The sequence below is a fragment of the Mytilus californianus genome, unplaced genomic scaffold, assembly GCF_021869535.1.
Source record: "Mytilus californianus isolate M0D057914Y unplaced genomic scaffold, xbMytCali1.0.p SCAF_6, whole genome shotgun sequence".
NCBI classification, from domain to species: domain Eukaryota; kingdom Metazoa; phylum Mollusca; class Bivalvia; order Mytilida; family Mytilidae; genus Mytilus; species Mytilus californianus.
The window spans coordinates 74,381,607-74,396,290 of record NW_026262712.1 but is presented as its reverse complement, the minus strand read 5'-3'; the positions used below and the strand labels follow the sequence as shown (position 1 = coordinate 74,396,290).

Here is a 14,684-nt window from a genome sequence, read left to right as displayed (position 1 = left end):
GATACAGATCTGAATTTGGATTGTAATTAAATATTTGACGCATAATAGGTTTCTGACACAGAATAACTGTAGTCAAAGAACTTAGAATTGGTTATATGATTTGAATTTATATTCAGTTTTTTTGCTTTTGTGCAATACACTATGCTGTTGTGAATTGACCCCCCCCCCCCCCCCCCCAAACCCTCCTCAAAAAAAAAAAAAAAAATTTTTGATTTTGTTGATCTGGGGCACACACCTAAAGAGTTTACCCTTTTCTTTAATGTGCTCCCAGACCAAACCCTTCTTTTCACTTGTCAATGAACTGGTACGGTGACTAGACTTAAATTTGTCATTTAATAATGTGATGTTTTGCTGTACCAGTTCCGTGATCAAGGTTATTTCTGTTGATTCAAAATTTTTGGATCTATTTCTGTGCGTTTTAGAAGCACTAGCAGACATCTCTATAGTTGTTGATGGTAACCTTGCATACAACGGATGTTTACAACTTATGGAATTGTGGGAAATATTTAGGGGAAAACCAATATTTAATGATAGTTTAATGACGCATCCTTCATTAAATGTCCATTAGTTAATTATGAGAAAACAAAATTGTGCTTTGTGCAACACATTTTAATGGACTCATTAACTAATGTCCTATTAAGAACTAAATGAATCATTAAGCCTTAATGACTCATTAAGCTAATGACACTTTCGTACAACTGGCTGCTGGTTGTCAAAAATAATATAAGATTGATTAGTTGAGGCAATCCAGCTTCACCAAAAAAATCCCTTTCTCAGTCCAAGTGATCTAGATGTGGTATAAACTTTAATACTAAATCAAAAGTAAACAGTACCCCCCTCACTTATAATCAGAGGCATATCAGAAAAAAATTATTCATGTTACATAAATGAATTATTTTAAATATCCTGCAAATTGACTTGCTCTGTGGGTGGGGACTTTGCTTCATCCAAAATTTTACCATTAGCTTCACTTTTGTTTTGATTTTCTGCTACCCCACTGTCATTCTGTAGTCCCGTTGTGTTCATGAGATTTCTGCCTTCACCATTAACTGTATTATCTCCGTTAGCTTTTGAATGATGAAATGATGCTGAAAATCAGAATGAAAGATTCTTATATATTTAATTTATCTGGACTAAACTTCTATATCTGCATGGTAACAATTAATACAGTTAACTGTTCATGTTGCTGCTACAAATTTCACTAACACTTTTATTAACATAGCATCTGCGTGTATACCTACAAGGGAAGTAACTATAGGATGTGATGATAAAGTTTGGTTTGATTCAAATTTGCGATGGGAAACGAATAAACAGGACAGACTTCGAACATTTTTTATTCGTTCTAGTAGTAAATCTGCTGAACATAAATATAAGCAGCAAAGGAACAAAGTTAATAATTTAAAAAAGCAGGCTAAACAGCATTTTATGCAACTATAAACGAGAATCTGGATGAACTGAAAATGGCAAACAGTAAACAGTATTGGAAGACCATCAATATGCTAATAAAAAGCAACAGACCAACTCATGATATTCCTCCGCTAAGAGACCCGGATCAGAACTTTAACCTTGCGTATGAAGGAACAGAAAAGTCTGAAATTTTAAATAAATTTTTTTGTTCCATTTCTAATTTAGATGATGCTAATAAAGATTTATCGAAATTGATGATCGCTGTCATGATTTCCTTTAACAATTAATTGTTCGTGAACAAGATGTACTTGATATTGTTTCTATGCTCGATGCAAATAAAGCTGTGGGACCAGATATTGTTAGCAACAGAATGTTACTTGCTGTTAGAAATGAAATTTTCAAACCATTATGTTTACTTTTTAATAAATCACTTCATGATAGAATATTTCCCGATCAATGGAAAATTGCACATGTTATTCCCTTATTCAAAAGTGGTGACAAATCATTACCTTCCAACTATAGGCCTGTCTCCTTATTATCATGTGTGAGTAAAGTATTAGAAAAAAATGTTTTCAAAAATATTTTTAACCATTTACATGAAAATAAACTGTTGTATAAGTATCAATCTGGATTTATTCCAGGATATTCCACTAGGCATCAATGATTGAACTTTACAACAAAATTTTATTGGCGCTAAATAATAAGCTAGTAACTAGCATTACATTTGCTGATATAAGTAAAGCTTTTGATACTGTTTGGATTAAGGCTTTACTATACAAACTTGAAAAATATGGTATAAAGGAGATTTGCTGTGTTGGTTAAAAAGCTACATGTGTAGACGATCTCAGAAAGTTGTCTTTAAAGATTCACTTTCAAAATTTGGAAAATTAAACGCCGGCGTGCCTCAGGGTTCGGTATTAGGACCGTTATTGTTTTTGATATATATAAATGATATAGCTGATGGTTTTTCTGGATTTGGAAGGCTTTTTGCAGATGACACCTCAATAGGTCATACTGCCCCTAATGAATCCATTTTAAGAAATTTAATCAGCACAGATCTTGTTTATTTAAGTGAGTGGTCAAAAAGATGGCTAGTGAAGTTTAGCCCAAATAAAACAGATGTTATGATATTCAGTATGAAAACTATACAAAGTAATTTTTCTTTTGATTTTGATCGCGTTACCTTAGAGCCAGTTCATACACATAAACATCTTGGTGTCATATTTAGTAATGATTGTAAATGGAGTGATCATGTTGATAAGCTGATAGAAAAAACTTCTTAGCAGCTAAATGTTTTACGAAAACTAAAATTTAGACTAAAGATGGAATATTTGGAAAAAATCTATATGACTTTTATTCGGCCAATTTTGGAGTATTCATCAGAAGTCTGCGATAACTGTGGACAAGTAAATTCTGATCGGTTGGAATATATTCAAATCGAGGCGGCTCGAATAGTTACGGGATTACCAAGTTCTGCTAGCCGGAACAGTATCTATTTAGAGACGGGATGGGAAAAATCAAGTGTCAGACGGGAGGTTAAAAAATTAGCTATGTCTTATAAGATTATTAATAACCAAGCACCAGATTATTTACACGATTTGGTTCCGGATTTTGTATCAGATATTAGTAATTATAATTTGCGTAACAGTCAGAATATTACTATTCCCGTAAATCGTATATCAGCTTATCGACAGTCTTATTTTCCGTCATCTATTGCATTGTGGAATTCTTTAGACTTAGGTATTAGACAGATTCCTACATTTTCCTGTTTTAAATTAAATTTGCATAAACTATACTATAGCAATAATAAATCTCTGAGATATGGTTCCTCAGGAGATCGTTTGTATTCTGTTTTACACACAAGGCTGCATAACAGATGTAGCGCTCTGTATGCTGACTTGTTCAAAGCAAATTTGATATAAATGCCAATTGTTCATGTGGTTTTAACAATGAAAATGTTGAACACTATTAACTATATTGTATTAATTTTTCAACTCATAGAAATCTGATGTTAAATGAAATTAATGTCTTTAATGTCAATATAACTATCGATTTATTATTATTTGGTGATGATGCATTAAGTACTGAAGAAAATGATAATATTTGTTTATCTGTTCAAAAGTATATAAAAAATACCAAACGTTTTTCTCTGCATTGACAACCTTAATTCTGTTAACAACACATTTGATTAAAGATATTTCTATATACATGTAATGGCAATAATCGAATGATCTTGATGAATAACTACTGTTATGTTATGGTATCAATAACGATTCAATGAATTTTAACTAAAGAATATAAAATTAAATTTCAAATCTACTTACCATAGTGTAGTTTACATCCTTTCCTTAAACTTGCATATTATATTTAGATCACACGCATTATAATGACAAACACACACACACACTTATTAACACTTAAAGTTATTTCTACACAAGAAATGATTTGCGCATAGATAATTCCACACAAACAATTCGGTGTGTTTGTGTTTTATTTATACTGTAAAAAGATGCACTCGATTAAAATCCATTGATTCGCTTCAACAAGTTTCCTTTTGTTTTCATGTCTTTATGCTTAAATTATTTGTTTGTATGAAATATTTGATGTGTTCATTAATTAATGTGTATATTTTTTGTTGTTTTGGAGAAGACGTTACTAAGTTGTAAAACTTGTGTCTGATCCATTTGTCATTTTGAACAATAAAAAATGTTTAAACTAAACTACAGTTAACTAAAGGTTTATACCACACAATTTTGTCTTGACAGATAGTTACTTCTCAATAATGAATTTTAGTTGTTAAACAAATTGAACCCTTGCTGGAAAAGTATTTGATTTATCCAGATCAGCAGTCACTGTAGCTCAATCAGATTGCTCCATATATGTCCCTAACAAGGCATACTTGTACCTGTTCCATTATTTATACCTTATTTATTTTACTTTTTGATACCTCCCAGATAGACATCTACATCTTACAATCATTGCATACACCAAATATAATATATAAAAAACAGACCATTACGTGTACACAAAAACTGGAAATTGACCAATGAAAATGAGGTCAAGGGCAGATGAAAACCTTCAAACTGATATGTACACCTTACAATCATTCCATACACCACATAAAGCTGACCTACTGCTTATCTTAGAAACCAACCTTATCATCTAAATTAAACCTCGATCACTGATCCATGAAATGAGATCAAGGTCACCAGAACTCTTTCTGATCGACATGTAGACAGGAATCCATTTACTAAATACAGTTAATTAGTGAGAAAAGCACATGAAAAAAATATACATTTTTAAGAAGTTGCTGCTCAATGAAAATGAGGTCAAGGACAATAGACATATGACAGACTCAAACTTCTTGAAATAAGACATCAGTATACCAAGTTTGATCATCCAAGTCTTCTACCCTGTGAAGTATAATGCTTTATACAAATAATTTACGCGGCTGGATTGTAATCTTTATTTCTAGCATTCTGCGACTTTAGAAGCAGGTGAGATAATGAATAAGCAAAATCAAAATAAAATCTCCACAAAATCAGTTTATGTTACAGGCTGACGATTCTGTAGATTAACTAGATGTGGCCTTAATATAAAAGTCATTATAACATTTCTTTGTTAGGTAGACATAGATTGGTTTTTTGTTGAACAAATATTTTATTCAGTCAAATTTGACCTTATACTGTGAGAGCTGTCAACAATCACAATGACAATGTTTTTCATTAAAATACTAATAGTCTTATATATAAGAAATATATTTTATATTTATTCAACTGGATGGTTGATTAATTGTTAAATTTTGTCTAGTCATGCATTTAACTGTAAATATGCACCTAAATATGTAGTAACAAATAATAAACCTATCCCTGTTTTCCAGTATAATACATGTAATATGGATCTACTCAATAATGTGTCCAACCGAACTGGGTATAACAGAAGAATGTTAATATAAATAATCTTAAAAAAAAAATTCCTTTAGGACTAATGAGTATTTAACAAACGTCTTGCAATTCTCCCTGTAAATCCATAGTTTATTTTGCATGGATAAAGAAAAGACATGTATCTTGAATATGCATACCTCCCCTACAACACTGAATTATCTTCTTTCTAAAATACCATCCAAACAAGACAAACAAAGCAACAATTACAGCAAGTACAATTACAGTTGGTACTACAACAGGTGTCTTGTTGCCTTTAGAAATGGATCCTACTGTGACTTTACTAATACTTTCTGAAAAAATGAAATGTAAGGAACATATTACCTAACTGAAATAGAACACATGTTAAATGAAATATATATTCTCTTGAAGATACTTAAAACTATTTTGAATCAACAATTAGAAATAACTGATTGTGTCAATAAAACTATTCAATTTTCATCTGTCATGTCCTCTCAAACATTGTACACTAGAATAAAATTCATGACAGAAATCTCTTTTTTGATGATCTTGTATTGCTAATGTTTTTTTTTTCAGTTTTCCCTTTTACTTCTTTAGTTTTTGCCCAACACACAAAAAAGGTAAAATTAAAGTCATTTAAGGTCAAACACTTCCGTAAACAATGGTAAAGAGTTTACTAACCATTTCATAAAATTTAACATATCTATAGATCTTGTCTAGATTATAATTTTTGCTATATAAAGTGTCTATTTATCTTTTATAGTGATGAAGATAAAAGGCAAATGCAAGAAATTGGTAAAAGGAGAAGGTCCAGGGAGGTCTAATTTTGGCCTACATTTCAAAGTACAATTTGATGAATGATTTTTGACATTTTTTAAACACTTAAGTGTCTACTTCAGTCTATTCAATTTGTTTGTTTAAGATTTGAAATAATTTGGTCATTAAAGACGCTCAAATTTAAGCTTAAATATGAAAAATCTACCAAATATGCCATAAAACATCACTTTTCAGATGGTTTTTGTCAAAAATGGAAGTGGACGCTTTCGCGTTAAGTCTCAACATCTATGATATTTTTAAAAAGAGTGAAGCAATAAAATTCATATTCATGTATAATCAGCTCACTCTTTTTAGCCATGGAATTCAAGGAAATAATTGACTAGTAATTTGGTGAAACTGTGGAATGTTTCCAGTTGTATGCTGGTGTATGCTATAATTTGTGGTAATATATCTATTTTCGACATTTCTTAATTTAAAATTTATTTTTCTAACAAAAACAAAGCTTTTTTCCTTAGATTAATGAGACAAATTAGCCAAAATATATTCAGCGTACCTTAATATTATGCACAACTGTGCAAGATTTCATTGGCCTCCTACCTAAATTTTTGCAGGTTTTGATTTAACAATAAAATGCTTCGCAAGCGCAGCCTGATACGACCACAGAGGTCGAACCCTGAACAGATGGGGCAAGTTTGGACACAATATTCATGTGATATTCAAGCTTGATACAGTTTGAATTTGGATTGTGATCATATTTGTGACATAATATAGTTTCCAGACACAAAATAAATGTGGTCAAAGATCTTAATAATATGGTCTGATATTCAAAATCTAACATGGTAAGATTCAGCATGTAAAAATACACCAAAAATTTTATTTTAGTTGAAATCAAACAAAGTCTAATTTTGAACCCTTCAAACCTTAATATGGACAATTTGAAAACAGGGCCCAAAATAAAAAAAAATCTAAATGCACAATAAGATTCAGCATATCATAGAGCCGCATTAATTCAGTTTTTGATGAAATCAAACAAAGTTTAATTTTGGACCTCAATGTAGACCAATTTAAAAATGGGGCCCCAATATACAAAATAGTAATAAAAGGTTAGAACTCCCAAAAATTTAAGACTTTAAATTAATCCAATTGAAATTGGTTAAAAGATTTGTATTTATTTTCAATTGAAGAGTTCTTGCTATTGCACAATACTGTGATATTGCACAATACTGTGCTGTTGCGCATTACTGTGTTATTGCGCAATACTGTGCTGTTGCACAATACCTAGTTAATCTTTTATATATAACAAGAAATGATTGTAACAGGATGCTGTTACGAAGTCTCCCAAACGAAGCTCCCATAATTCGTCATCCCCAGGGTCGCCTGACATTGGGCAAAGTCCAACGAAAATTGATTTGGTCCAGTAAAATTATATGCATAAGTGATGCCAGGGGACTGACCCTGTATATCATTCAAATCATATTGGCATGACAAACCAGAATATATATGGTTTAGGGGTGGGGATCTCAACCATTTACAAGATAATAGACCATTGGGGGTGGGGGGGACCCCTGGGGACTGACCCTATATATCTTTTGAATCTTTGTGACATGATGAACAGAAATATAAAGGTTTAGGGGTGGGGATCTCAACCATTTACAAGATATTAGAACTTTTTCAAATGGCAGGGGGTGGGGGTGATCCCTGGGGACTAATACTTTACTTCATTTAATGTGCTGTATCATGACAAACCAGAATATATATGGTTTAGGGGTAGGGATCTCGACCATTAACAAGATATTAGAACTTTCTCAAATGGCAGGGGTGTGGGTGATACCTGGGGACTAATCCTTTATTTCATTTGATGGACTGTATCATGACAAACAAGAATATTATATATGGTTTAGGGGTGGGGATCTTGACCATTTACAAGATATTAGAACTTTGCCAAATGGTAGGGGGTGGGGGTGACCCCTGGGGACTAACCCTTTATTTCATTTGATGTGCTTTATCATGTAGAACATTTTCAATTATAAAGATTGTGTCTATCACTAACGGTTTTCAAGTTATTATCATTTGAAAATAAAATAAAATAAAATCCCATAGGGTTCTATAGTAAACCCCTCCCTTCTTTTGGCCCCTCAAAGTACCCCTTTTTAGACCCCAATGTACAAATGAAACCCTGATTGCACCACTAGACAAGTTAGTCTAACATATTGTGAAACCTTAAATATGACTAGCGTTTTTGGAGAACGGGTGGGGACAAGTTCATTTAAATTAGAGGCTCCCAAGAGCCTGTGTCGCTCAACTGATTCTACTTTGGTTTTGGAAATCATGTAAAAATAGATTAAAATCATAACAGATACCCTAATAATGATTGAGGCCAAATTTGGTTTAATATTGACCCCGTAATTTAATCAAAAGCAGAACCCTATTGTAAAGTTTACAGAAATTACCAATAAATTCATTGAAATTGTAGAAAATGACTTTATAAGGACAATGACAAATCAGCTACAAAAGTAACAACACTTGGTCAGCACCTCATAAGGAACATTCATGCCATGTTTGGTTTCATTCCATTCAGTTGTTCTCTAAAAGAAGACATTTGTATATATTGTCCATAGGGTCCTATGTTAAATGAAGTCCCCCGCTGATGGCCATCTTGGATGATGGATCAGCTACAAAGTAACAACACTTTGTCAGCACCTCATAAGGAACATTCCTGCTATGTTTGGTTTCATTCCATTCAGAGGTTCTCTAGAAGAAGTTCAAAATGTAAAAAGTTAACGACGAATACGGACGCCAAGTGATGAGAAAAGCTCACTTGGCCCTTCAGGCCAGGTGAGCTAAAAAGTGGGGGAAGAGGAAAGGGAAGAGGAAGAGGAATAATAATAACTAGATATCATTGAGATGGGAGCCATCTCTGTGGGCCCCGCTTTGAATAATGTGTGGTAAGAAATTTGTATCTTTATTATTGGACATGGGGTTGTCAACTGAAACCAAAGTTTTTGACCTTGACCTTTAACCTAGGAAGTTGTACATAAATTATGACACACCCTCTTGTGTTGGTTTATATTAGGGATGTCAACGAGTACTCGAGTATCGCTCGGTAGTACTGAGTATTGAATACCAAAATAATACTCGACTAATCGGTTTCTGTTAGAATGTTGTTGCCTTCTTAAAGAAAAAAATAGTAAAAAGAGCGCCTCCCAGGAAATTAAATAGTAATCAAAATTAAAAAAACGCTTCGAATGTTTGCGTTTAATTGTCATTTAAAATTCCCTCGAACAGATGTAGGCTATGAACAAGAGCACCTTTCCAAGGCTTACACTTTTAGCTTATCGTCTCTTAGTCATTCCAACACCTCTGTGCCGTCAGAGCAAATATTTTCATCAGGAGGACTGTAGGTTACGTAACAAAGTTGAGAAATTGACTCATCCCAGAAAAAGTTGAAAAGATAATATTTCTAAATAAGAACAGATTCGTTGCACCCTTTGTCAACCCTCAGAGAATGGTTAAAGGTATCAGTAAGTTCTATACTAATCATCACTCCTTTGTTGGTCATTAAATGTGTTTTTGTACGAATCACAAATACTATTGTTTGAGTAAACATTTTTCTATAGATGTTTATTAATTAATTGATTAGATTATTGCCAGTTTACATAATTAGTGCATGTACACATGTAGTAAATGAGCTATTAATTTTAAGAATTTCTAATAGAGTATTTTATATGATTTTTAATAACATTTTATATTTAATAGTATTTTTGAAAGCAATTTCTAAATTAAATTAATAAGAACCCTAGAAATATTTTGCAAATTAACATGCAGTTTATTGTATATATGTACATGTATGCTTTTTTAAGTGTCTCATAAGTCAACTGTTTGGCTGGGCATTGATTGCATTTTAAAGATATTACTTTTTATTTGTATATATGTCTAAATGTACTGTATCAATCAATGTGTGACACCCAAATAAAATATATTTTATCATTATTTATTATCAATTATGGTATAAAATTCCTGGAACTATTATCTAGTCATAGGTAATTATGTTGAGGGTTTTACGGCCATAAGACAATGACCCGCAATACGTAAAATGGGTATAATTTGTGTTTCCATTTTGTAGATGTTGATCCGAGCAAGTACACGAGTATCGCTCGGTAAATCTAACGAGTACTCGATTAATAAATCTTCACCGAGTTGACATCCCTAGTTTATATACATGTCAAGTATACACTTTGAAATCATAACGGTTCTCAAGATATAGAGCGGACACAATCTTTACCATAGGACATGGGGTTGTCAACTAAAACCAAAGTTTTTTTAACCTTGACCTTTGACCTAGGGAGTTGTACATAAATTATGACACACCCTCTAGTGTTGGTTTATATACATGTCAAGTATAAACTTTGAAATCATAACGGTTCTCAAGATATTTAATAGAGTGGATACGATCTTTACCATTGGACATGGGGTTGTAAACTAAAACCAAAGTTTTTGACCTTGACCTTTGACCTAGGAAGTTGTACATACATTATGACACACCCTCTGGTGTTGGTTAATATACATGTCAAGTATAAACTTTGAAATCATAATGGTTCTCTAGATATAGAGCGGACACAATTTGCTATGGACGGACGGATGGACGGACGGACGGACGGACGGACGGACAGACGGACAGACTGATCACTATAGGGCGTCCGCCATTCAGCAGGGCCCTAATAATAAACTGCTTCACTGAGTGCAGCTGGATACGCCCGCAGAGGTCCAACCCTGAACAGTTGGGGCAAAAATGGACACAATATTCAAGCTTGATACAGGTCTGAATTTGGATTGTAATTAAATATTTGACATATTATAAGTTTCTGAGTAAATGTAGTCAAAGAACTTGAAATTGGTTATATGAATTGAATTTATCTTCAATTAAAGATTTCTTGCTGTTGTGCAATACTTAGTAAATCTGTTGTCAGACTATAAACAAATAAAGTTCAATTTCTTCTCAATGTCATATTTGAAATTTATGAAAATCAATAGGGAGAATTACATCAATAGCTATAAATAATTCACCAAAGTTTCATGAGGACTGCTGAAAACATTTTTGAGTTATTGACCAAAAACTGGAAAATCCCCCCTTTTTTAATGAATAAAACCCCATAACTCAGAAATGTAAAATCTAAAATTTATAAAATTCTAAAGGGAGCTTACATCAACAGATATAAACAATTCACCAAAGTTTCATGAGAACTGCTGAAAGCATTTTTTAGTTATTGTCCGAAAACTGGAAAATCCCCCTTTTTTTATGAATAAAACCCGGTAACTCGGAAACGTAAAATCTAAATTTTATAAAAATTGAAAGGGAGCTCATGTCAATAGATATAAACAATTCACCAAAATTCCTTGCAAGTTGGTGAAAGCATTCTTGAGTTATTGTCGGAAAACTGGAAAATCCCCCCTTTTTTAATGAATAAAACCCCAAAACTCGGAAACGGTAAATCTGAAATTTATAAAAAAAACAAAAGGGAGCTCACGTCAATAGATATAAACAATTCACCAAAGTTTCATACATATTGGTTAAAGCTTTTTTGAGTAAATGTCCGACATGTTGACGACGGACGGACGGACAGAGGGACAGACGGACAGACAGACAGACGGACAGAGGTATACCATAATAAGTCCCGTAAACGGGCATACAATAATAGCTGAGCAAAAACAATAAGTCTTCCCAAACTTCGTTTGGGAGACTTAATAACTTACAAGCCCTGTTTGGTGTGTATCTCCTGCCATATCAGTATTTGTTGCTTGTATATATAAATCAGATATAATCAATGTTAAAATGGAAAATTTTTGAGAAAAAAAAAACAAAAAAATCCCCCCAAAAAATTTAAACACAAGTTATCATGGTTATTGTCTGGAAACTAGAAAAATGCTTGTTTTTGGCCCCTTTTTTGCCCCTCATTGCTGAACGTTTGGGGCAATTACCCCCAAACTCAATCCCAGCCTTCCCTTAAGATATGGAACCTTGTGGTACAATTTCAGAGAGATCCATACACTTACACACAAGTTAATGTCATTAAACTACAAAAATGTTTGTTTTTGGCATCTTTTTTGCCCCATATTCCTGAACTGTTGGTACCATAGCCCCTAAAATCAATCCCAACCTTCCTTTTGTGGTATTGAACCTTCTGCTTAAATGTCATAGAGATCCATTGACTTATACTAAAGTTATTGTCCGTAAACCAAATGTGTCTTCGGACGATGACATAATGACAGCGACATGATCATGTGATGGTACCATTACACGAACGCAAATTTTTTGCGGTCGTATAAAAAATGTTGATGGTCAGATGCACAGATAAAGTGAAAACAAGTGAAACTGCGAGCTTCTGCTCACTGATGATACCCCCGCCGCAACTGGATAATTTTAATAGTGTAAAAATATGTAAGTGTTCGGTAAACAGGAAGTTGTTGAATGATGAATCTGAAAAAGCATCACACAGTATAGCTGACTTATATAAACCCTGAAACCAAATTTCAGAAATCTTTGTGATGCAGTTCCTGAGAAAGATGGGACGAAAAATAATATTCATGGGACGGACTGATAGACGGACAGACAGAGATAAAACAGTATACCCCCACTTTTTTAAAGGGGGGGTATAACTATAGGGTTTGGATCCCACATCTTTCATGCAGGGTCCTAATGATATAATTATATCTATATTTGCATGCAATGACTAAAAGGCTCTAAAGTACTGGTGTCACTCACGTATGTGTTTGTGCACCTTAATCAATCATAAAGTTTTGATGTAAATGGACATGGACAGTAGACCCGGAGAGAACCACAGACCTTCCCTAGGAAAACTGACAATCCTAGTCAATTAAGATTGGAGTCAAGTGCACCTTACCCGTGCAGGATTTACACTGAAAACCTGTGTTGACTGGAAAGTGATACAGTCGTTGGACTACTTAGAACACTCAGCCACTGAGGACCCAACCAGAATAAAAAACACACAATTAATACTAGATACCGTGAGCATTATTCTCCTTAAATTTGGTTGAAATTTTCCACTAAGTTCAGAGAAAAATTTATGACAACGAAGACAACTATGGATGCCAAATGATGCCACTAGCTAATAAAATGCTTCGCTGAGCGCAGCCTGATACGACAGGCAGAGGTTGAACCCTGAACAGTTGGGGCAAATTTGGACACAATATTCACGCTTGATACTGTCTGAATTTGGATTGTGATCAAATTTTTGACATAATATAGGTTTCTGACACAAAATAAATGTGGTCAAAGATCTTATAAATCCATTGCGCAATACTGTGCAATTAAAGATTTCTTCTTGAAACTTTTCAAAAATTTGAAATTCTAAAAATTTTGAAAAAAAATATGAATCCCTTAAAAAATTGGGAAAAAAATCCCCCCCCCCCCCCCCACTTTTTGAAATCCCCCCTTGGACCAATAACCCCAAAACTCAATCCCAGCCTTTCCTTTGTAGTATGGAACCTTGTAGTACAATTTAAGAGAGATCCATACACTTACACACAAGTTATTGTCTGGAAACTAGAAAAATGCTTGTGTTTGGCCCTTTTTTGGCCCCTAATTCCTACATGTTTGGGGCAATTAACCCCAAACTCAATCCCAGCCTTCCCTTTGTTATATGGAACCTTGTGGTACAATGTCAGAGAGATCCATACACTTACACACAAGTTATTGTCTGGAAACTAGAAAAATGCTTGTTTTTGGCCCCTTTTTGCCCTTAATTCCTAAACTGTTGGCCCCATAACCCCTAAAATGAATCCCAACCTTTTACTTGTGGTATTAAACATTGTGGTACATTTGAGACCAATTGAAATACTTATACACAAGTTATTATCCTGCAACTAGAAAAATGCTTGTTTTGGGCCCCCTTTCGGCCCCTAATTCCTAAACGGTAGGAACCATCATCCCCAAAATCAATCCCAACCTTCCTTTTGTGGTATTGAACCTTCTTAAAAAATTTCATAGAGATCCATTCGCTAAAACTAAAGTTATTGTCCGGAAACCAATGTGTCTTCGGACAACGACGACATCATACCATCATGACCATTATACGATCCCAAAAAATTGTTTGCGGTCGTATAAAAATGTATTTAAAAACTTACCATTACAGATGACAGATTCATCAAATATGATAACATCTTTAGTGTCTTTGTATACAAGGTAAAATGTCTCATTGAAATTATTCTTCCTGATATTAATGACAGAGAAGATAGTTGTGACGAACCATAGACCCATCTTTTCCGAACTTTGAGACACCGTTAGATTTTCGTTAAAATCTTCTCTCTGAAATAAATAAATAGTGATAGCATTACTTGTCTTCTTAACTGCATCATCCATCAATTCCTTACCAACCAGAGATAATTAATATAAAGACAAGCAAATAAATACTGTAAATCACTGGACTGTGACCTAGCGGTCAGGGCCTCAAAATAGTCATCATACGCATATGTACTGAAAGTAATGAGACTTCATGCAAAATATCATTGATCTATCACAAGTAGATCCTATCAAACTATCTTAAACAGAAAATGGAATATTGCTTAATTAATTCAATGTCA

The 14,684-nt window shown here is 33.5% G+C and overlaps 1 protein-coding gene across 1 annotated transcript in view; it reads right to left on the bottom strand.

Moving 5' to 3' along the window:
- Nucleotides 1-269: 269 nt before the first annotated feature.
- The window catches only part of LOC127706612 (uncharacterized), a 35,021-nt gene continuing 20,606 nt past the window's right edge, over nucleotides 270-14,684 (bottom strand). Inside the window, exons 4-6 of the mRNA XM_052211267.1 lie at nucleotides 14,229-14,409; nucleotides 5,489-5,641; nucleotides 270-1,088 (exon numbers count right to left, since the gene is read on the bottom strand). Of these exons, the coding sequence (XP_052067227.1) occupies nucleotides 898-1,088; nucleotides 5,489-5,641; nucleotides 14,229-14,409 (525 nt within the window). The 3' untranslated portion in view covers nucleotides 270-897. The remainder of the gene's footprint in view (nucleotides 1,089-5,488; nucleotides 5,642-14,228; nucleotides 14,410-14,684) is intronic.